Source organism: Anabrus simplex, chromosome 10 (assembly GCF_040414725.1).
Source record: "Anabrus simplex isolate iqAnaSimp1 chromosome 10, ASM4041472v1, whole genome shotgun sequence".
Lineage (NCBI taxonomy): Eukaryota > Metazoa > Arthropoda > Insecta > Orthoptera > Tettigoniidae > Anabrus > Anabrus simplex.
In genome coordinates this window covers 38,477,771-38,501,648 of record NC_090274.1, presented here as the reverse complement: position 1 = coordinate 38,501,648, position 23,878 = coordinate 38,477,771, and the positions used below count along the sequence as shown (strand labels likewise).

The following is a 23,878-nucleotide window of genomic DNA, read 5'->3' as shown; positions in this document are numbered from 1 at the left end:
GTTTCCATTTGAGGGCGCTGCTGCAGTGGGTTTGCAACTTAACTCGACCCCGATGCGGGTATATAAGTACGGACATGTATGCAAAGGGATTACTGTGGTAGTCGTGTTCTGCCGAGGTGAGTGCGTTAAATGCGGCCACGTGAACTATGGCGACGTTATTACCAGATGCGTCCAAACAGGACCAAAGTGCTGTTATTCTGTTCTTGGCTGCCGAAGGACAAACACCGGGGGATATCCATCGGAGAGTGAAGGCTGTATATGGGGACAGCATGTCTGTCGAAAACCACCGTTGTGGAATGGTGCACCAAGTTTCCGTGCGGGTCGCGTTTCGACACAAGACGCCGGTCGATCTTGGAGGCCAGCTGGACAACAACAAGCAGGCGGTGTATCCTGATCTCTCCCCAAGCGATTATCACACCTTCGGTACCCGGAGAAAGGCCTTGAAGGGTCAACGCTTCCTGTCGGACGAGGATGTGCAGCAGGCGGTTACGAACTTCTTCACACAGCTGGACGCGGTGCTTTACCTCTCGGGTATCTTCAACCTGATGCGTGGCTGGAATGAGTGGCTCAATGCTCACGGTGATTTTTCCTGACTGGCATCCCGATTCAGGACTATACGGCCTTCAGACGGAAACTTTTTGACCGCCCCTTATACTGAAATGAAATGGCGTATGCCTTTTAGTGCCGGGAGTGTCCGAGGACAAGTTCGGCTCGTCAGGTGCAGGTGTTTTGATTTGACGCTCGTAGGCGATCTACGCGTCGTGATGGAGATGAAATGATGATGAAGACGACACATACTCCCAGTCCCCGTGCCAGCGAAATTAACCAATGATGTTTAAATTCTCGACCCTGCCGGGAATCGAATCCGGGACTCCTGTGACCAAAGGCTAATGCACTAACCATTTAACCATGGAGCCGGACTCCCCTTATACTTAGGAGAATGGTTAGAAACTGGGCTGACAGAAAAACAAGCAATGGGAGCTCGAATAAACAAAATGAATTTAGTATACGAACTATGAACTTTTACAATAAGAAGAATATTTAGATTAATGAAAATTTGAGACATTATCAGACAGTGATCCACCCGGAAGCATTATACGAAACAGAAACTCTTAACCCAGTACTTAAGAGATTAGAAATGGTGGAACGAAAGATTCTTAGGAAGATATTGGGACCGCGAAGAACAGAGGACGATAAATTTAGAAGACGAGCGAACCAAGTCGGACATCATACGGAAAAAGGAGCGTGTTTTTCGGACACATACTGACAATGGACAAGGGGAGGTTAACACTGCAAGTAATACAGTTTCTTGTGAACAAAAGAACCAAAGTACGCTGGATCCAAGAGGTACAAAGGGTTCTAGAAGAAACTGGAATACAAGAACCAGAGATATAAAATGTTTTTTAAATACAAAATTCAGGCTTGCACACGCTTTCAGGACAGAACTAGGTCCATAAGAAAATCATCATGGAAAAAAAGAGCGAAGAAGGTTGCAAAGTATGGAAATGAAAGAATACTGGACAAGGAGAAGGAGAAAGATCAGAAGAAACGAAGCTGATACGAATTAACGTGGTCCTCAGATGACCAAACCGAAAAGAAGGAAAAGAAGACACATCGTTTTCACATAAATTGCTTGTACTAATACGTCTACGTTAAAAATGTCAGATCTCTGCGTGCCGTAGGTTTGGCTGGGCATTGCACATGTACACAAATACTTACTGTGGTCGTCTGACAAGAGGTCGTGTGGACGTTGGGTAAGGGGTGTGAGGGGTAGGCATAGCTCTCGCGCATGCGCCTGTCTCAATTCTCAAGGCTTGACAATAAACGTCTGTTCCGTCCGTGGTGACTGTTATGTATTGAGGTGGTGTTGTGATGTTTTAGAGTGGTAGTGCAGTTGTGCTTTGTTGTACATTAACTATAATTATTAGTAATGCGTAATGAACAGTTCAGTATTGAACATGCATCTGTTTCTTTTGTCACGACTAATATTTGTAATGAGTAGAGCCCGGAATTTTATGCATTAATAGGTTAGAATGCAAACTTACTGAAGCGAGAAGCAAGTATAGTCTACTTTCACAACCATTATGCTGTGGGGTTTGCATAAACATTAGGGGTACGGCCCATCAGAACCCCTATAATTTATGTTACTCTTTCTACTTTATGGAAGAGCGGGTGGCCGACATTTCCTACCAACCATATTAGTTTGCAATCCAACCTATTACCGCATGAAAATCCGGGCTTTAGTAATTAGTCTAGAACTTGTTACTCATGCCGTACCTACAAGCTGCCGCGACTTCTCGTGAGACGCAGATAGTAGGTGAAGTAATAACACTAACAGCAGTTGAGAAGGAGAGTATGAAGACAGGGATTCACAAAATGGAAAAAAGCTTATCATGGAATGATAAATGTATACAACAATACCTCAGTATCCAGGAATACTAAAATGAGACTACAAAACTGTAATTCTTCCAGCAGCTTTATATGCAACAGTGTTTGAATTCTTTTTTTAGATGATATGGTCTTTTTTGCAGAGAATTTGCAAATTGCATTTAAGCAGATTGAAGTCCTCAAAGAAACGGCAGACAAAACAGGATTGCAAATATTTTTTGAGAAGACGAAGTACGTGAACATAAATACCACTGACCCAACCTGGACAATGAGGACGGAGTAGGGTGACATCAAAAGAGCTACAAAATTCAAGTACCTAGGAGAGATTTTGATTCCAAAGATGAATGAGAAAGCAGCAATTCAAGAACGTGCAAGAAAGATGGAAACTGCGTTTAGATTATGTCAGAACACGTACAAATCTAAGTTACTCTCCTGCCAGGCCAAATTCAAGCACTACAGCACGATTGTCATATCTGAATGTTTATACGCAGCTAAGACAATAGCCACGAAGGGACTCTCAGATTTGGAAAAGGAAGAGAGGAGGTTCCTTAGAAAGATTTTTGGACCCATAAAATCACCAGACAAGTTTACGTTTCGCACGAGACCAAACCAAGAACTATACCAACAATTTGAAAAGATCACCATCACAATGAAAAAGAGGAGATTGACGTTCTACGGACATATTAAAAGGATGGGATCGGAGAGACTTGCCAACAGGATCCTCACCTTCCAGGAGAACAGGAAGACACAAGTCTCATGGGTAAAAGAAGTCCACCGAGATTTGAAAAAATGTGGGATCACGGCAGAAGATATAACAAACAGAAAAATCTTCAGAGAGAGTTGCGGAGGTGAAGGACCTAACTGATAAGAAAACGAGGAAGAATGGAGTATTCTCGGTAGAAGAACGAGCACGAGCAAGCCAGCGGATGAAGGAATACTGGCGAAAGAGGAAGGAGAAAGAACTTGAGAAAGCAATGGAAGTTGCGTAATCGCAGCCCATAGATGTCTGAAACGAAAATAGTAATAATAATAATAATAATAATAATAATAATAATAATAATAATAATAATAATAATAATCTAAGAAAATACCACTTGTCGGTGATCTAAAATTTACTATTATATCACTGCAGGATACTTATGCATTTGTACATAGCCTATGCTTCAGTATGTAAGTAGGATAATTGAAGTGTTAACCTCGAGATAGTTCTAAAATAACAGTCCAGGAGAAACTAGTAGAATAAGAAGAAACACTTACTGATGAGTGCTGGAGTCTTGGACCTTTTGATGTTGTCGTCCATGTAGGTGACTCCCAGAGTGTAGTAGAGTGATCCCCCGATGCCGGCCACGAAGTTGGCTATGAAGAGTAGCACCTGAGGGGCGAAGCTTCCCTCCTCTTCTTCACAGCTGACTCCTTCTCCGGGGCGACACAGGGTCTTCTGCTTCTCGCGAGCTGTCAACAGATACAGTCCACTGTCAGAGATATTCGAAAAAAAACCTCTATTAATTTTAAGAGTTTGCGAGTTTACAGTCTAGAACAGGGCCTCTCAAACGCCCAAAATCTCACGCGTGCAGACAGCAACGCAGAGTTCCTGTGCACAGTGCATCGGTTCCACTCGGCTCGGCTCGGACCAACGCCTCGTCTCTGGGCTACTCGGCTCAACTCGACTCGGATTTGGAGCTCTACGGAGCAAGTAAGGAAGAGGGAGACAGGAGGAGCGAGCGAGGCAGGCGTGGGGAAAGAGAAAAACATCGCTATTGCTCTAAATCGAGGAGTGGAGATCTGCACTCTGGGCAACCAAGCGAAGTCGTCTTTTGCAGCGTACACAGTGCATGCACCGGGCGCATGCACCCTGAGAGGCCCTGGTCTAGAACAAGGACGGATAGATCATCCGAATCAGAAATTTTTGATTCTAAATTGTTCAGTTTGTCCTACGTTGTGATACCAGTTCCTGTGTGTTCCTGCAGGAAAAATACTACGAAGATTCTTGGAAGATGCTGTTAAACTTGTTTTATTTATTATTTAGCGTATGGCTAGTACGCATCTCTACATACAAACATTAAAAAATAACAAACACTATAACAATCAAATCAACCAATCTCAAAAACAGTTCACAAACTCAAATCTAAACTGTTCAACCATTGTACAGCCCCGTCAGAAGCACACACAAACTCCTTCAGCTGACCGGAGTATGACTTGTTAAGACTACAGTAAAGGAGATCTTAACCCTTCCTACTGACACTCTGGATTCTATTATTTAGTCAGATAAACGGTACAAAGGGTTAGGTGTTTCTCGGGCAAGCTGGGAAACCTTGCTTCAGCATATAAACAGCTGCAACGTTATGAAACAGGAGGGAAACCAATATATTGAAGCCACTAGAAATATAGATGAAGAAATTAACAGATGCCTAACTGAACTAAACGTAAATGATAAAACTGAGGATATGAAAAACAGGCGCGGTGAGTATGACACCAAGAAGCTCAGAAATAAATTAATAGAATCTGAATTTGAGAAATGGTGCCAGCTAAAAAGCGTCAGGGAGTGTGTCTGTACAAGGTGTTTCCTCCTGAAAACCGCTGGGTTAGGAACTATGATGGCGTTTGTAGCACGGAGTGGAGAGATGCACTGAAAATTTCATGTAACGTTGCACCTATAAGAGCCGTACCTGGAAGGTCCCTTGAAGGTAAACGCTGTAGAAGATGCAGTGAGACTGAATCTTTACCTCACGTCTTGGATTCCTGTACCTTCGATGAAGCTCTAGGAAACACTAGACAACACAGCATTAGTTCGTCCATAGCACATACGTGAGAAAGGATTTCAAGTGCATGAGGAAGCCTATGGCATCGGAGTAAATGGCAGCACGAGACTGATGGACAAGATCGCCACTGAAGGGAAAAAAGGATGCATATTATACCCCACAGTAAGATTTGAAACGCACTCCGATCAACCAGACGAAGTAGACAGAGGAAAGAAGTCTATCAATCTGCCTACAGTGTCGTATTATATTTAAAAAAGTCGAACTGGACGACGTAGAAGTGAGAGGTGCAAGAGAGACAGTGCCTAAGAAGACGATAGAGCTGATGAAGATCTTCAGCATCAGTTCCACGGAGTTCATCGACTGGGGTCTGAAAGCACTCTGAGATTCTCTTTTGATACTCAAACACCTTGTATTAGCCCGACTGAGACTTACAGTGTAATTTACTTTTTCTTGTGTTCGTTTTGGCCTACTAGGGACCGCTGGGCTCGTCTTAACTCTTTTAATTTCTCTTGGCCCAGTACGCTTTCATTTTCTGTGCCTGATTCCTTCCATCCGTCCTCTTAGGTCTGGTGGTCCCTGTACTCTTTTTACTTGTGAGGGAAAGTGTGAAGACTCCCTGTAGGATGGCCTGTCGGTACTGAGATCGGTTCTCTATGGTCTCTAGTAAGATCTGTAGTTCCTGTAGGTCTGATTTTACCGGCGTGATCCACTTGGTCTTGGAAGCCTTTCCCTTGCTTGTCACTGTGAGGATTCTGTTGATGAGCTACAGGGTTTCAGGCGGCTCATGTGCCCGTAGAAAGTCAGTCTCCTTTTCCTCATACAAATGACTGTGTCTTCGTAATGTTCGTAGAGTTCGTTTTTGTCCGATCCTATAGGTGCCATCCTTCTCTCTCCCTTTTATATTTGAATGAAATTCTTTTAGTGTATTCTTTGTCTTAGACAGCCTCCAAGTAGAGGAAGATTTCGCAAATAAAAAAGTGTAAAGCAGATGAATAGTTAAGCGAGAAAACCAGCAACGTTATGTGCGGTAGACATACTTTATTGAATTCGACAGCTATGTATAGAAAGGAAGAGGAACTCACTCCCTGTTATTCCTAAAGATTTGAAACAGCCTTTATTACAATTTAAAAACATTCAGATTTTCACCAACTAAAATGAACAAGCAAATAAACTTGAAAGTTCAGTTATTTTATTTACTGGTATTGGCGCTCTTTGCATACCTTATTTGGCGCAAAAGTAATGCGCCTGCATTGCACTGGCGCTTATTTAATCTTTTCTCTCTCAATTTGGCACTTATACTCGCCAGTCTAGAATATCTAGACGAAGGTACGTGTTAAAACCATGCTCTCGAAATGGTCGAGAAACCAGGTCTCTGTAGGGACTACTACTTCTTCTTGTCGTAAATGCAGTTGACCTTCAGCTGCTCCCTTCAATTTGGGGCAGGCTGAAATGGAGAGAGTAGTCTCTTCGTTGGTGAACCAGCTCTTCTGGAAAATTTGTTTCTTGAGCAGCTCTTAGCAAGATAGTTTCCACGTAGCTTTTGGTCTTCCTTTATCAGCTCGTAGTTGTTTAATTCTCAAGTTTCGGTGGATCAGAAGGTTTTGATGCGGTCTGTGAGGGTCACAACCATTGTCCAATGCAGCATCAGCATTTCAGCAACATGTTTTTAGTGATTGCCTGGCTAGCCTTGCCCATATCTTGACACTGTACGTATTTGGTGGTCTCTCTACTAACTTATATATCTTTTCTTTCACATTAATCAGTAGTCTTTTGTTACAAAGTACTTCGGACACTGACTCCCATTTCATCCAGCCAACGTCTGATGTCAAAGGATGTACGTCACAGAGTACAGGTATTTAAATTCATCAATTTTCAGGGGTTCACCAGGAAAAATAATTTTACGTTGTGAGCCGATTTAAGAAGAATTTACGAAGTCATCGGGCATGTATTCGTTTTCGTCCTGCTCACTCTCCGTCTATTGATTTCAAGTGCCAGTCTCCATCTTCCTGCAACCTCTTCCACTGATCTCTCCTTTTATCAATGAGTGCCAAATCGTCTGCATACAAATGCTCTATGGAAGATTTTTCATCAGATATGCGGTCAAATATTGAATGATCAATCTAAATAACAATGGGCTGTGCACCGAACCTTGAGGAACTCCTACATTCACAACTAAGCTGCCAGATTCTCCATCGCTGTTCTTCATCATTGTTTTTGAAGTGGCATAGTGCTTATTGTTACCTGCCACCTGCCTACTATTCAGTTTTAATTACTTTCGTCTAGTAAATACCGAATGTGGCATCTGAGATCTTTTACATACATATTCCGTACGAATAAATCTTTTCCCGTCCTTCAGAAACATGCATATCTCTGCTCGGTCAGCACGCAAACACTTTAGCACTGATCCGTGGAGGAAGCTAACAATATACGTCCTGTAGTAACCTGTCAGAGATGTGCACTTATAAAAGGGGGATGTCCGTAGCTATATTATCTTATGCCTGACTAACAGGTGAAGGATGATGGCCAATGACATCAAAGCTAAGCTACAGCGTGAAGCACGTCTGTCCCTCCAACCTCAGCCGTAATCCCGTATTGTACTAATTGCACATTCAAATCCCTTGTGGAGACAAGTCACTTGGATAAACGGAAGAGACCACAAAGAGAATGGCTGAGCGCGAATAAGCTCTGAATTGTTAGTAGTAAGTTGGTCACGGAAACCACAACTTCAAATGTCCGAGCCAACTTTTTCTTCAAGGAAATACGAAATTAATTTTTATACATGTTTCGTATAGAGCGTTGCTTAGTCGAAGAGATTAAACCATCTTACACTACCTGAATGACGTGACGTCCAAAATCACAGTTTTCAGATATTACGATCTTAATGTTTCAATGCAACTTTTAAAATACTTACAGTATACAATGTAATAATTATGCCTCGGATTTTTAGGTGATAATAGGTTAGAATGCAAAGTAATTTGGTTTGTAGGAAGTGTGATGCCACCCGTTGTACCACAATGTAGGAAGAGTAGAATAAATTCAAGGAGTTCTATAGGTTACATCCCTAATATCTATGCAAATCTCATAGCATACCCGTTGTACAGTGTAGGGTATACTTGTTACTGGCTTAAGTAAGTTTGCATTCTAACCTATCAGTACCTAATAATCCGGACTCTGGTAATAATATACAGTATATTGTGTTATTTTCATGGTTTGTTTCACGTTATTGTTAAAAACTACAGTGTTTATACTGTACATATCTACTGCACTCTTTATTTATGAGAAAAATAGAGTTAGTTCCTGCTAGCTGACGATACCAAGCTTAAAATTCCACAGAAATGAAATGGTGTATGGCTTTGAATGCCGGGAGTGTCCGAGGACATGTTCGGCTCGCTAGGTGCAGGTCTTTTAATTTGACGCCCGTAGTAGACCTGAGCGTCGTGATGAGGATGAAATGCTGATGAAGACGACAAATACACCCAGCCCCCGTGCCAGCGAAATTAACCAATGATGGGTAAAATTCCCGACCCTGCCGGGAATCGAACCCGGGACCCCTGTGACTAAAGGTCAGCTTGCTAACCATTTAGCCATGGAGTCAGACAATTCCACAGAAATGTCCCCTTTACAAAGAACGTAAAAAGTTTTTGTATTTATGTTGATATATGGAGAAAGTGCCGTGTAAGTCTTAAGAAATTGAAGTATATTCTTAGGGCGATCTCTTTCTAAATTATCTATTTCAGAGTAGGTGCCAAACTGCTCATATCTATATTTCAAATTCCCAGGGTTTTCTTCTCAAATTAAATTTCAATTGACTTTCTTTCCGTCGTTATCCTTTGTCTTGTTTTGTAAAACGAAGGTAGACAATGTGGAAAGTGATGAGAAGATCGTATCGTGATCTATAGTAAAATTATTAGTCCCTGATTCTAGAAACTTCTGACCAAACTCCCTGTGAGTGGGGGCGGTAGAATACCTCCACGGTATTCCCTGCTGTCGTAAGAGGTGACTAAAATGGAGACAAGGGGAGTCCAACTTCGGAACGTGGGTTGGTGACCACGGTTACCCCTAGCTGAGTCTAACATTGATTCTATTTATTTGTGCTAGTACCCACACTTGCATCTTTCCTATCTGACCTCCCTTGATCAACTCTAGTTCTTTTCTTTTATTTTCACGCCACTGGGCTCGATAGCTGCAGTCGCTTAAGTGCGGCCAGTATCCAGTATTCGGGAGATAGTAGGTTCGAACCCCACTGTCGGCAACCCTGAAAATCGTTTTCCGTGGTTTCCCATTTTCACTCCATTCAAATGCTGGGGCTGTACCTTAATTAAGGCCACGGCCGCTTCCTTCCACTCCTAGCCTTTTCCTGTCTCATCGTCGCCATAAAACCTTTCTGTGCCGGTCCGACGTAAAGCAACTGTCAAAAAAAAAATATATTTTTTCACGCCCTTCGTGGCCCCTCGTTTTGTTTTGCCGATACCTTCATTCTTCGAAGTGTCGGACCTCAACAATTTTCCTTCGATTTAGTGTTAGAGAGGGGATGGTTCCCCAGTTGTACTGTACTTCCTCTTAAAACAGTAATAAGCACCAGCATCACTAGTGTTGAGTATATGGGATCATTGACCGTGATATAGTAAAGCAACAGTGAGAGTCCATGTGAGTTGTCTTTCGGCCACAACATAAATCAAACATTCCTTGAGTGTACGATCTCCATACTACACTTATTCTGAGGTCTTTGAACGCTTTGAACTTTAGACTCTGATAAAATCTAAGTGGGCTTCCCTCGTTACAGGATACGCTTTACGTAGATATACACATAACAAGATGATAATTATTACTCTATGTATTCGAAAAGATTTTTTGACAGATAGTGTTTAATTGCGTTATCTCCGTGCTGTTGACTTTCAGAACTGTAAAGATCTCCTGAGCCGCAAAATTTTCAACACCATACAATCCCTTATTATTTTTAGCGAGTGAAAGGATGGTAGTCCGCCTCTGTAGTGTAGTGGTTAGTGTGATTAGCTGCCACCCCCGCAGGCCCGGGCTCGAATCCCGGCTCTACCACGAAATTTGAAGAGTGGTATGAGGGCTGGAACGGGGTCCACTCAGCCTCGGGAGGTCAACTGAGTAGAGCTGGGTTCGATTCCCACCTCAGCCATCCTGGAAGTGGCTTTCCGTGATTTCCCATTTCTTCTCCAGGCAAATGCCGGGATTGTACCTAAGTTAATGCCACGGCCGCTTTCTTCCCTCTTCCTTGTCTATCCATTCCAATCTTCCCATCCCCCCGCAAGGCCCCTGTTCAGCATAGCAGGTGGGCGAGGTACTGTTCAACCTCTTCAGTTGTATCCCCCGACCCAGAGTCTGAAGCTCCAGGACACTGCCCTTGAGGCGGTAGAGGTGAGATCCCTCGCTGAGTCCGAGGTAAAAACCGAGCCTGGATGGTAAACGGATAAAGAAGAAGAAGAAGAAGAAGAAAGGATGTTAACCAATTGTTATTATTTATTCATTCATTCATTCATTCATTCATTCATTCATTCATTCATTCAACTTCACTAATCGGCAACTGGGAACCACGATAAGCCTCACTTTACATTCTGACCATTGTTCATTTTTCGCTTGATCCACATCGTCTTCATTAGCTCACTGTGTTTACCACGACGTTCTTCTGTCCATTTAGCACCAGTTACCCGTTTTTCATCCGGGCAAGTTCCAAAAGTCTTGCTGGCTGTTCTGAAAAGATATCGGTCTTGTGCATCTTCTGTTTGTATGCCCAGTTCTTTAAGATCTTTCTTGACATTAACGTACCATGGCATTGCCGTTATTATTATTATTTTTTATTCCTGCACATGTCACTTGTCAGTACTTCTTCATCGTAGTGGAGAACGCTGTTCTTCGTTCTTCAGACCTCTTTGCAACAGTTCTTATTTTCAGTTTTCGAAAGAAATGTCCTGTCTGGAGGTCATCTGAAGATTTGCGTTACAGCAGTTAGCGTCACAAAATGTGTGTAACGGAAGTGTAACCCTAGCAGTCGTTCACAGTTTTATTCTTTTGTCTTGAATATATATTTTGGCTGTGGTGGTGGTGGTGGTGGTGGTGGTGGTGGTGGTGGTGGTTGGGGTTGGGGTTATCCGAAAATTTGTGTGACGTGACGCGATAAGATGCGTGGCGGAAGTGACGTCACATTAGTCGTTATCAATCCTTGTGTCGCCGAAAACTTTCGATGTGTCAGGGTGATGTTAAACCTCTTGAAAGTAAATCAGTTAAGCTAGGCATATAATTTTCTTTTTTAAATATTATATAAATTTAATACTTTTGCAAGCTTTGCCAGTCTAGGCAATCTCCAATTATGGGGAAAGCCATCATCAACACTGTAGAGAGATCAAGACCCTTGATTAGCCCCAGAGACTCTTGAATTGGAAGCGAGGGTTGGCAGCCACGGGGATCTTAGCTGAGTCATGGCATTTCCTCCACTTACTTGTGCCATGATTGTCACTTTCATCTATCCTCTCCTACCTCTCTTAGCAAATTCTTCTTCTTTTCAGACCCTGGGGGGTATTACAGCATTCTAGGCCTAGGGAGTCTCATTTTCACGCCCGCCATTGCCCGAGTCATTCTTTGGCCGATACATTCATTTTTCGAAGTTTTGTATCCTCTCCAGTTTTCCCTCTTATTAGTGTTAATAAAGGATGGTTGCCCAGTTGTACTTCGTCTTAAAATAACCACCACCACCGTCATCATCATCAAACCCTGGACTATATGCTGGGCTTTGCTTGCAAGGGCAAATTACTCCAAAACTTGTGCCATCACAGAATAAGGTCATCCTTTGCGTGCGCTTTAAGAGAACTCAGGTGGGGAGTGTACACGCACGCACAGAAATGGTGCCCCGATATAAACAAAGCATGGCATCCCCCCTCATCTCCTCGCTTAACACATTGCTGCGGGTAGACAGCCCGCTACAAGACTGTTGTGATTGAAATGGGCACAGTGGCGGATGTATAACAATACATACACTGTGCCTTCAGCACTACCCGTTCACTATCTCCCCTCCTTTTTAATACTGGAGTGGGGCAGCTTTGATTGTTCATGTCGGGGCACCTTTCTGTGCACGCGTGTACGAAGGAGTGTCTCCCCTCGCGTCCCAGTGCTTCTATAAGGACAGCTGACATTCACCGTCGGAGACGTAAAGCTGTGGTTATCGATCGAACCGTGCGATTTGAGACAAATATAGCCCAGGCCACAGAGCTTGACGAGAAAAAAAAGGAGCACCTACGAGCCACGCGTCACTTGTTCTATTGGGAAATACAACATCCCTCATGAGTGCTGGTCAGTGAGGGGACTGCCATTAGGAAGCAGAGGCTGTGTAAAAGAATATCCAAGCCGGGCTGAGTGGCTCAGACGGTTAAGGCGCTGGCCTTCTAACCCCAACTTGGCAGGTTCGATCCTGGCTCAGTCCGGTGGTATTTGAAGGTGCTCAAATACGACAGCCTCGTGTCGGTAGATTTGCTGGCACGTAAAAGAACTCCTGCGGGACTAAAGTCCGGCACCTCGGCGTCTCCGAAAACCGTGAAAGTAGTTAGTGGGACGTAAAGCAAATAACATTATTACTATTAAGAATATGCATGGGGAGAACCAGCACAACATGTTGACAGAGATCGTAATCGATGCCATTAAACACTCCCTCAGCATTCTGCGCCATTTAAACTTCTGAAAATGGAAGTCCACTGCCTGTTTCCAGTCAATTAACGGAGTCAGGAATGGAATGAATGAAGCCCCCATCTAGAGACGATGATAGGAACTGTGTCGGCTGCCGAAGCTTGTCGCACTCATCTGGGGTAATGATTAATGACTCACAGATTCAGAGCTACCGACGGTGAGATTCGACCCCCCTATCTTCCGAATGCAAGCTCACAGTTCACGACCAATTCACTCGATAAGAGGTAGACGTTTTTATTATTATTATTATTATTATTATTATTATTATTATTATTATTATTATTATTATTATTATTATTCGTTCATTCGTTCATTTCCGGTGTTGCTCTTTTCTTTCCGCCGTCCACATCTTTCTCGTCTTCAACTTTGGCCTTTCTTGAAAACCATGGAGGTCTTTTAGTTTCTTTCTGAGTGGGTTCCATTCTTCTTAAGTGATCCCCACCTCCTGTAGATCCCTTTTCACTTCCTTGACCAAGTTTTCTGGCTCTTCTTATCTTTAATCGTGTTGGTTTTATTCTTAGCAAGTGGGCATAAAAGCAATTCTCCTTCTCCGCATGACATCAAGGGTCTTCTGGCCAGAATTTTCCTTAAGTTCTATCTATCTATCTATCTATCTATCTATCTATCTATCTATCTATCTATCTATCTATCTATCTATCTATCGTTCTTTCTTTCTTTCTTTCTTTCTTTCTTTAATTTCCAGTTTTTCTATCAGGCCTTTCTTGTTCATATTAAGGAATTCTGCTGCGTGATAAAGCCTCTGGTCTTCTAACAGTGCAATAAAGCCTATTATTATTATTATTATTATTATTATTATTATTATTATTATTATTATTGAAAAAAAATGAAAACGTACAACCTGTTTTCCAGTCATTGACCGGGTCAGGGATGGAATGAATGAATCAGATATAGGCTATTAGTACGATGGGGTCGCCACTCCCAAAGTGATTTTTAGTAATGAGTGATAGATGCTATGAAATGAGAATGGAGAGTGTTGCTGGAATGAAAGATGACAGGGAAAACCGGAGTACCCGGAGAAAAACCTGTCCCGCCTCCGCTTTGTCCAGCACAAATCTCACATGGAGGGACCGGGATTTGAACCACGGTATCCAGCGGTGAGAGGCCGACGCGCTGCCGTCTGAGCCACGGAGGCTTTATTATTATTATTATTATTATTATTATTATTATTATTATTATTATTATTATTATTATTATTATTATTATTTGAAGACGCTGAGAAAAGTTTCCAGAGAAATGTAAAGACTTTCACCTTATTTTCTTGACACGGCATAAGCCCAAAAAGCCCATATCATGCCTACAAGTACGAGCCGTGAGAACATCAATGTTCATATTATTATTCTTTCTTTTCTTTCTTTCTTTCTTTCTTTCTTTCTTTCTTTCTTTCTTTATTTCTTTTTTTCTTAATCTGTTTGCTGTCCAGGGTTGGTTTTTCCGCGAGGGATCCAATCTCTACCGCCTCAGGGGCAGTGTCCTGGAGCGTGAGACTTTGGGTCGGGGGATACAACTGGGGAGGACGACCAGTGTCTCGCCCAGGCGGTCTCACCTCTTATACCGAACAGGGGGGCGTTGTAGCGGAATGGGAAAATTGGAAGGGATAGATAAGGAAGAGGGAAGGAGGCGGCCGTGGCCTTAAGTGAGGTACCATCCCGGCATTTGTCTGGAGGAGAAGTGGGAAACCACGGAAAACCACTTCGAGGATGGCTGAGGCGAGAATTGAACACTCATCTACTCAGTTGACCTCCCGAGTCTGAGTGGATTCCGTTCCAGCCCTCGCAACACTTTTCAAATTTCGTGGCAGTGCTGGGAATCGAACCCGGGTCTCCAGGTGTGGCAGCTAATTATGCTAACCACTACACCACAGAAGCGGACATTATTATTATTATTATTATTATTATTATTATTATTATTATTATTATTATTATTATTATTATTTATTTGGCCTCATCTGCATAATGAATGCATATTGTGCCGACAAAAGAATATAGTGTTTTAAGGTTTAATGACTTACTCATGAGTTCTGTACTGGTGTTGCGATCCACGACGGCTCCATATTCCAGTGTCAGGGCGAGAGCATCCTCTCCTGGGCCGTATAGAATGTGAGGAAGAGCGGTCAGGATACAGAACAGGACCACGGTATAGATACCAAGCGCGATCCAGCGAGGTCGATGTCTGCGTCCAGCGTAGTACGAGATGAATACCGAGATTAACAGCTGACTCATGTCATTTCCCACCGTAATTATACCTGCAATACGACACGTGTATTATTCCACAAGGAAAATTAAATAAATAATGAATTAAAATACTCACATACATACATCTTCATTATTTGAGAACACATTGACAAAACTTTCAGAAATTGAGAAAAACGTGCCTCTGCTTTACAATTTGTTCTTATCGTGTATGTATTGGACAAGAGATATGTAAGGGGTTTGAAAATAATATGATAAAAGAAAAATAGCCTAAACATATACCTATTATTTTTGCTGTAAAAGTGAATTTTATTTTTGACTTGGAGGGTTTTGGTTGCAACATGATAGTAATTATCAATTCAAAATTCTTTCTGTCATGTAAATGAATGAGACGCTAAGTCTCTGCAATCAAGTATTTTGCGTTAACAATGAAATATTTTAATAATAAAAAACTTTTTTTTTACAAATGTAAATTCAAGAATAATGTTTTAATTGAATTAGTTATGGTTCATCAAATAGATCTTACAATCGAAACACATTCAGATTGTTTTAAACTCTCAGATCAGGCACACATTCACTCCCGTTTTCTTCACAGGCAGGCTCATCTTCCACTAATTCAGGTAGATTTTCTTTGGTAGCATCGATGAGGTCCTTGTAGAATTTGAGACTCTCCATTTCTTGCTATTCCATTCTATTGCTTTTTCAGTAGGTTGTCTGTGTCTGAACTTTTCTTTTTTCACTTGGACTCCATTTGGAAGAATATTGCTTCTAAATCTCTATCCCTTCTTGAGAATACTTTCAGATAAGTGCAGTAATGTGCTTCATCCTGATCTATAACTCCACTGTTTGTTTTTCTCTTGATTTGACATGGAATTAATTTTAACAGAACAATCTTCCATGTTATTAATATTTTTCTTCGTAATTTAAACAAATATATGTGGTCTTACGACCTGAAAAACCTCTGTAAAATGAAACCTAAGAACTATGTCACGTGAGATAGATAAGCAGCTTCATTGGCTCCTGTGGACTTGGCGATTATTGCTTGAAACCGAAAATTTCTACATCCATTCATAACATAAAATGGCAGGTTTTGCTTATAAGTAATAAAATATAACCAAAGAATTCTCCATTGCACTTACAATGTCGTATACAGCTTCAAAATGTCAGAAATTGGACTTGGCGGATTTTGCATATTATGTCCTCATTTACTGGTATACCTTCCAGAGTTCAGTATGCAAGTCCCTGTGAATTTACTAAACACCTGTACTAACCTCTCTTTGTAACTAGGTCTGAGGTCTCGTTTAGTTTTCCATACCTCTCATCTTTCCATCATTAGAAACTGAGTCTAACCATCGTCATCTTGGCCTCCCTCTACTTCTCTTACCTTCCATGACAGAGTGCATTATTATCCTGGGTAACCTTCCTTTCCCCATTCACTCCCTCTGGGGGGTTGGTGGCATTGCAAGTTGGTGCAAGCATTTGAAATGTGGACGTACCGAAGGAAGCTGAAGATACCTTGGACAACTAAACGGACCAATATAGACGTTTTGCACCGTATGAGCAAAGAACAAGAAATTCTCATTACCTCGTACGTCGGAAAAACTGGCCGCAACTATAACATCGGATACTCTGAACATATCAACGCCATTAAATACAACAGATTATCTGCTATAGGACAACACATACAAGACTCCAAGCATAATTTCACCAATATTGAAAAAGACAAAAAATACTTAAAATCATTAACAAAGGCCCCCTTTTAAACACTACTGAAAATTGTTTTATTCACCTTGACCAATACTTCAACCCTAATTGCAATTTAAACGGTATTTATGAAAAACCCAATATCCTATTTGACTTCCTAATTCTTTTTCTCAAAAATTCTAAATTGACAACTAACTGAAACAATTACAGTGCCGGACATTGAATATGTTGCGCTGATCTTCAGGAGCTAGCAATTTGCGTCAATCAAGCGACTCGTCTTCGACTTATATACAATTTTGGAACTTCCTATTTATTAAATTGTGTTGTGACTTCGCGCCTGATAGTACATGCAACCTGGCTCACTTAAGTGTTCAGCTCTTCTCATAAACATTTTGAGGCACAGTGCCGAACTCTGCATGTGTTGCGCTACTATTCAGAAGATTGCGCCTTACTTCATGTAAGTGACTGAATTTCTACTTCTTCTTCTAGATTTTACGATTTTAAATCGCGTAGTGCCAGTCCACATTATCTCATACTGCTTCTTCAGCTGTTTTTGCAAAATACTCATTCTTTAATTTCTTATTTACCTATGCATTGTTCTTGCATTTTATTCGGCTGATGATGACCCAGATTGGGGTCGAAACCGGTACTGCTTCCGCTTATAATTAAATAGGAATGTAACACTACATTTCTTACTTACTTGTATTGAATAGGTTGAACTACGTTATTTGTTATTTCAATTTAATCAAGAGAAGGAAGCTAGAATATTTTGGTCATATGGTGCGGAACAGTAAATACCACCTTCTGCAAGTAATACTCCAAGGGAAAATTAATGGAAAAAGTGGTCCGGGGAGAAGTAGGCAACTTGAGCCAGTGGTTTAGGGTGAGAAAGCTTGCTCTGTTCAGAACAGCTATGAACAAACAACAGATTATGCCACTGATCGCCAACGTTCGGCGAGGACATGACACATGAAGTAGAAGAAGAAGGTCGTAGAATAGCATCCACGGTATCCCTTGCCTGTCATAAGGGGCGACTGAAATGGGGCGCAGGTGCTCTAATTTGGGTGCGTGGGTTGCCGGCCATGCAACCCTTAGCCGAGTCCTGGCACTGTTTCCACTTACTTGTGCCAGGCTCCTCACTTTCATCTATCGTAGCCGACCTCGCTTTGTAAACTATTGTTCTTGTCCGTCCCCCAAGGCAATACGTTTGCGATGGCTGGGGAGTGTTTCAATTTTCACGCCCTCGTAGCCCTTGTCTTTCATTGGCCAATATCTTCAATTTTCGAAGCGTCTGGCCCGTTCTACTTTTTTTCTCTCTGATTTGCGTTGATAGAGGATGGTTGCCCATTTGAACTTCCTCTTAAAACAACAACAACCACCACCACCACCACCACCACCACCACCACCACCACCACCACCACCACCACCACCACCACCACCACCACCACCACCACCACCACCACCACCACCACCACCACCACCACCACCACCACCACCTTGTTCTCCATTCGCCTCACATGAACCCAACACCGAAACCGGTTTTTTGGATAGGCCTACAGCTTCATTTATCGAGTTCATTCCTAATTTAGCTTTTATCTCCTCATTCAAAGTACCCAGCTGCCATTGTTCTCACCTGTTTGTACAAGCGATAATTATCTCTAGTTTCATGTCTGCCAATTTTTTTTTTTGCTATTTGCTTTACGTCGCACTGACGACGGGATAGGAAAGGCTTAGGAATGGGAAGGAAGCAGCTGTGGCCTCAATTAAGGTGCTGTTTTAACAGGAAGTACAACTGGGCGACTATCCTCTATATATTACTAATCAGAGAGAAAAAATGGAAGGGATCAGACATTTCGAAAAATGAAGGTGTCGGTCAAAGAAAGGTAAGGGCCACGAAGGTCGTGACAATGAAAGACGCAAACCTAATAGCATCGGTGTCGGAAAAGAACAAGTGTTGACCAAGGAAGGTCGGATAGCATAGATGAAAGTGAGGAGCCTGGCAGAAGTAAGCGGAAGCAATGCCAGGACTCCGCTAAGGGTCACGTGGTCGCCAACCCACGCTCTAAAGTTCAGAGCCCTTGGGGCCTCTTTTAGTCGCCTCTTATGACAGGCACTGGATACCGTGGGCGTTATTCTACCGCCCCCACCCAGAGGGGGATTAATAAAGGTACAGCCCAAGCATTTGCCTGGTGTGAAAATGGAAAACCATGGAAAACCATCTTCAGAGCTGCCGACAATGGGATTCGAATCTACTATCTCTCGAAAGAAAACTATTTTATGCACATAAAAACAAAGACTCATTCGGTTTCCTGAGGATATCCTCCTGGGAGTAAGGACGGTAGAATGGCATCCACTGTATCACTGTACCTCCTCCCTGTGGCCTCAGGGACTCTTAACTTGAGAGCTTGGGTTGGCAGCCATGGGGCCCTTAGCTGAGTGCTGGATTTTCTTCCTCCTCCTTGTCAGTTCCCCACTTTCCGGCATTAGGTTTGCGAGGACTGGGGAGTCTTTCATTTTCACATGTTTCGTGGCCCTTGTCTTCCTTCGGTGAGTCTTCCTCTGATGAGTCTAGTGTCAGACCTAAGACAAAACGCTGGTTAATAGAGCAAACGCCTGAAAAGCCTTACATCTGATATGTTTTTGACATTTTTTTTCATGCTCTATTGGTGAAAAATATCTAATTCCCTCCATGGAAATTTAGAATTTTCCATTCGGAATTGCTAGGCGGGCAATAATTCCATTGTGGAGATTTATCTCCCGTATGCAGTTATCAGACTGTGTCTCTTATAAGGGCTTCTGATAAGTTCACCTGCATACACCCCAGCGTCAGTGGGTAGGGTCTGACACATACCACTCTGATGAGTCTAGTGTCAGACCTAAGACGAAACGCTGGTTAATAGAGCAAACGCCTGAAGAGCATTACATCTGATATGTTTTTGACATTTTTTTGACATGCTCTATTGGTGAAAAATATCTAATTCCCTCCATGGGAATTTAGAATTTTCCATTCGATATATTCATTTTTCGAAATGTCTGACCCCCTCTATTCCCCCCCCCCCTTGTGATTAGGGTTAGTAAAAGTTGCTTGCCTAGTTGTATTTCCTCTTAAAACAATAATCACCACCACCAATACCATCTTTTTAAGGTTAAGCAATGGAAGTTACGAGAAATTATATTATAGCTTACTACCATTTTAAAGCTTTTTCTGTGATCACCTATCATAGTAAGGAAAATATATTTCAAAATAATCTATGATGCTTCTCCAATTATCGAAAAAAAAAAACCATGTTCATTCCTTGAAGCTGTTTCTGTCCAATAAATATATGTATGCATGTTTGTAAGGTGCGACTCCTGGGTGAATGGTTAGCTTACTTCCCTTCGGTTCAGAGGTTCTCAGGTTTGAATTCCGGCCGGGTCGGAGATTTTAATCGCTTCTGATTAATTCTTCTGGCTCGGAGTTGTATGTTTGTGTCTTCCCCAACACTCTCCTGTTCATATTCAGAAAACACACCACACTACCAACCACCACAGAAACTTGCAATAGTGATTACATTCCTCCAAGTAGGGTTGGCATCAGGATGGGCATCTGGCCTTAAAACAGGGCCAAATCCCCATGTTCGCACCCGCGACTCCACAGATGTGGAAAAAGTATTGAATAAGAATAAGACGAAGAAAAGAAGAAGAAGAAGAAGTAGATAGCAACTGTTTTTTACGTCCCACTAACTAGTTTTTGACGGTTTTCAGAGACGCGAAGGTGCCGAAATTTTATCCCTTAGGAGTTCTTTTACGTGTCAGTAAATCTACCGACACGAGGCTGAGGTATTTGAGCACTTTCAGATACCACTGGACTGAGCCAGGATCGAACCTGCCAAGTTGGGGTCAGAAGGCCAGCGCCTGAACCGTCTGAGCCACTCAGCCCGGCAAAAAATGATATGCTTGTGTGGAAGCTATAATATAATGTGTGAAAAATCATATTCATTTCCTTTTCCCCACCACCGAGCCGGTTTATGCGTACAGCTTCATCCATAGAGTTCATTCCTAAATTAGCCTTTATCTCCTCATTCCGAGTACCCTCCTGCCATTGTTTCCACCTGTTTGTACCAGCATTCATTCTCGCTACTTTCATGCCTGTCACTTTTAACTTATTCATAAGATATCGTGAGTCCACCCAACTTTCGCTCCCGTAAAGCAAAGTTGGACTGAAAACAGACCGATGTAAGCTAGTTTCGTCTGGGAGCTGACTTCCTTTCTACAGAATACTGTTGATCGCAACTGTGAGCTCACTGCCTTACATTTACTGCACCTTGATTCAATCTCACTATATTACCATCCTGGGAGAACACACACCCTAAATACTTGAAATTATCTACCTGTTCCAGTTTTGTATCACCAATCTCTTGAATTTCTTACCTACTGACATCAATTTAGTCTTCAAAAGGCTAATTTTCATACCATACTCATTGCACCTAATTTCAAGTTCCGAGATACTAGACTGCAGGCTTTCGGTACAATCTGCCATTAAGACCAAGTCGTCCGCATGGGTCAGACTGTTTACTACATATCCACTAACAAATAGAGGTTTGTGGCGACATTTAGTAAATTCACAGAGGCTTGCAGACTGAACGCTGAAAGGCATAACGGTCTATACTGATGTACGTAGGCATTTTTCTCCCCTCAAAATTGTAGTGTATTTAGTGCAAACTACAACTTAAAAACAATAAGATTATAAGTACAGCCCGGAATTTTATGCATTAATAGGTTAGAATGCAAACTTACTGAAGCGAGAAGCAAGTATAGTCTACCTTCACAACCATTATGCTGTGAGGTTTGCATAATCATTAGGGGTCCGGCCCATCAGAACCCCTATAATTTGTGTTACTCTTTCTACTTTATGGAAGAGCGGGTGGCCGACATTTCCTACTAACAAGATTAGTTTGCAATCTAACCTATTACCGCATGAAAATCCGGGCTTTAATTATAAGGAATGTTCTTAAACTTACCTGTAGTTCTGCTAGGTATCTTGAAGCGTTTTTCTAATGTCGTGATGGTACCGTTGAAGTAGGCGTGGCTGGCCGAGAAAATACATCCTAAGAGACCATATAGGAAGACGAATGCCTTTTTGTTGGCGAACCTCTGCATCCACTGAGCTCTGAAAGGTCCTATCCCGCATGTTGTTTCTTCTGTCAGAGGGTGGTCTCTGTACAGCTCCTCAAGTAGTTCCTTTTCCTCTTCCGGGGTGGTTGGTACACGTGGTATGGGTTTGGAAGACACGTTGTTTGTCGTCGTTGTCGTCATGGTCACAGAGTTCTTTTAAAGTAATTTTAAGCAATTATTCTTACAAAACTAATTTCAATTTAAAGAAAAAGATACTAGTCAAATTTTAAACACTCCATTGATGTATACAAAATTATTATTAATGTGGTTAATGGTTATGTTTAAGCCTGCTATTTTTGCACGCACACTATTAATTCTGAAAATTATTTTGTCTGGAAGAAATTCCACCCTAATTTTTAGAAATTTTAAGAGCACTAAGGACAAATTACTAATATCATCAATAGTTACACTTATGTCTATATTAGTCACCACGCTGGTTTGAAGACACAATTTTAATTCTAAAATTTATTGCGCTTAAAAGAAAATCCACAAAAGGTAACTACTTTTTTGAAATTTGAAGAACTCAAAGGAAAATTGTACAAAATGGTTTCTAACGATAGATACCTATATTTACACTTATACTAAACTCGACGCTGTTTTTAAAAACTCATAATTGTAATTTTTAACATTTAGAAAATCTGCAAAAGATGATTAATTTTAAAAAAATTTAAAAACCCCAGAAAGAGAAAATATACAAAATTGTTATTGATGAATAGTTATCTGTACGCCTTCATTTATCACCACACTGTTTATAATACGCAATTTTCACTTTAAAATTGATTATGCCTAAATGAAAAATCCACATGCGGTAACTAATTCCTAGAAATTTTAAGAAATCGAATGATAAATAGTTATATTTATTCCTGTACCACACTGTTTAGAACACTCACAATTTTAGTTTTAAATTACTTTGTTTGGAGGAAAATCTAAAAAAGTAATTAATTTTGTTAATTTCACACAAAATTAAGAATGAATCATTGATTTGCTATAGCGCAGTTAGGAAAAAAACCATTAATTTAAATATCATGCACATTTCTTTTAGGAAGGCTACATAAATATTTTACACAAATTTAAATTTAAATTTCTTTAGTAGAGTGATAATTTTTATAACGCAAACAATTTCAATTAAATAGATTGTCAGCAAAATAATATAGAAAATTTCATTTTTCAGTTTTTAAAAAGAAGATGCTCTCGAAACTTCTTTCTTATATATTAAATGAATATTGAAATAGTTAATGAAGAGAGAGAGAATTACTCAGATTCAGTTTTATCCGGTGATGATGGTGGCTGCCGTCTGTGTGTACGGCAATGATGCGAGGAGACGAATGCTGCAGTAGTCAAGACCCAGCACTGGTGTTAGACATGTCCGTCTTGGTTATATATGGTTTCACACTTTGCCCTCTATTGTTTACTCATAGCCACACATACACACACACATCTCTGTACACAGCATACATTGATGTAACCTGGAAGGAAGGTCACAGATATATACAACAAAGTTCCTTTATCTTAATGACACATCATATTTCAAATTTAAAAAAGGAGTATTTAAAATGCACGATTTCACACCATTCAATCCTGTAAATGATTTAAACAAGAGCTCTTGTACTGCATAGCTGTACGCAACTCTTCTTATAATATACAGTATAGCCTCCGCATATGTTCCGAGATAATTGCTAGAAAAACCTGCCCCAGATAAACATCAGCAATAAAAGCAATCAATACCATTCAACAACCACAAAAACTTTCAAAAAAAGCAGTAATGATACTATATAAAACAGCTATAGCACCAATAGAAACTTACGGGATTCGTATAATCTGGGATAAATGTAAAATTAAGTTAAATCTCGTTCTATGAAACGAATCCTGGGTATCAAGAAGATAACACCATGAAGAAAGACTTATGTCTTACTAAAATAGAAGACATCAGAATGCAGATGCACCAAATTCTCATAGAAA

At 41.2% G+C, this 23,878-nt stretch overlaps 1 protein-coding gene across 3 annotated transcripts in view; it reads right to left on the bottom strand.

The window, feature by feature from the left end:
* Oatp58Dc (Organic anion transporting polypeptide 58Dc) overlaps positions 1-23,282 on the bottom strand; it is a 194,120-nt gene extending 170,838 nt beyond the window's left edge. For all 3 annotated transcript variants that reach the window (XR_011018771.1, XR_011018770.1, XM_067154966.2), the window contains exons 1-4: positions 23,175-23,282; positions 21,766-22,072; positions 14,881-15,114; positions 3,646-3,840 (exon numbers count right to left, since the gene is read on the bottom strand). Coding sequence is in view for 1 of the 3 variants with exons in the window: in XM_067154966.2 (XP_067011067.2) it covers positions 3,646-3,840; positions 14,881-15,114; positions 21,766-22,060 (724 nt within the window). In the remaining 2 variants the exon portion in view is untranslated. The remainder of the gene's footprint in view (positions 1-3,645; positions 3,841-14,880; positions 15,115-21,765; positions 22,073-23,174) is intronic.
* Between the last annotated feature and the right edge of the window lie 596 nt (positions 23,283-23,878).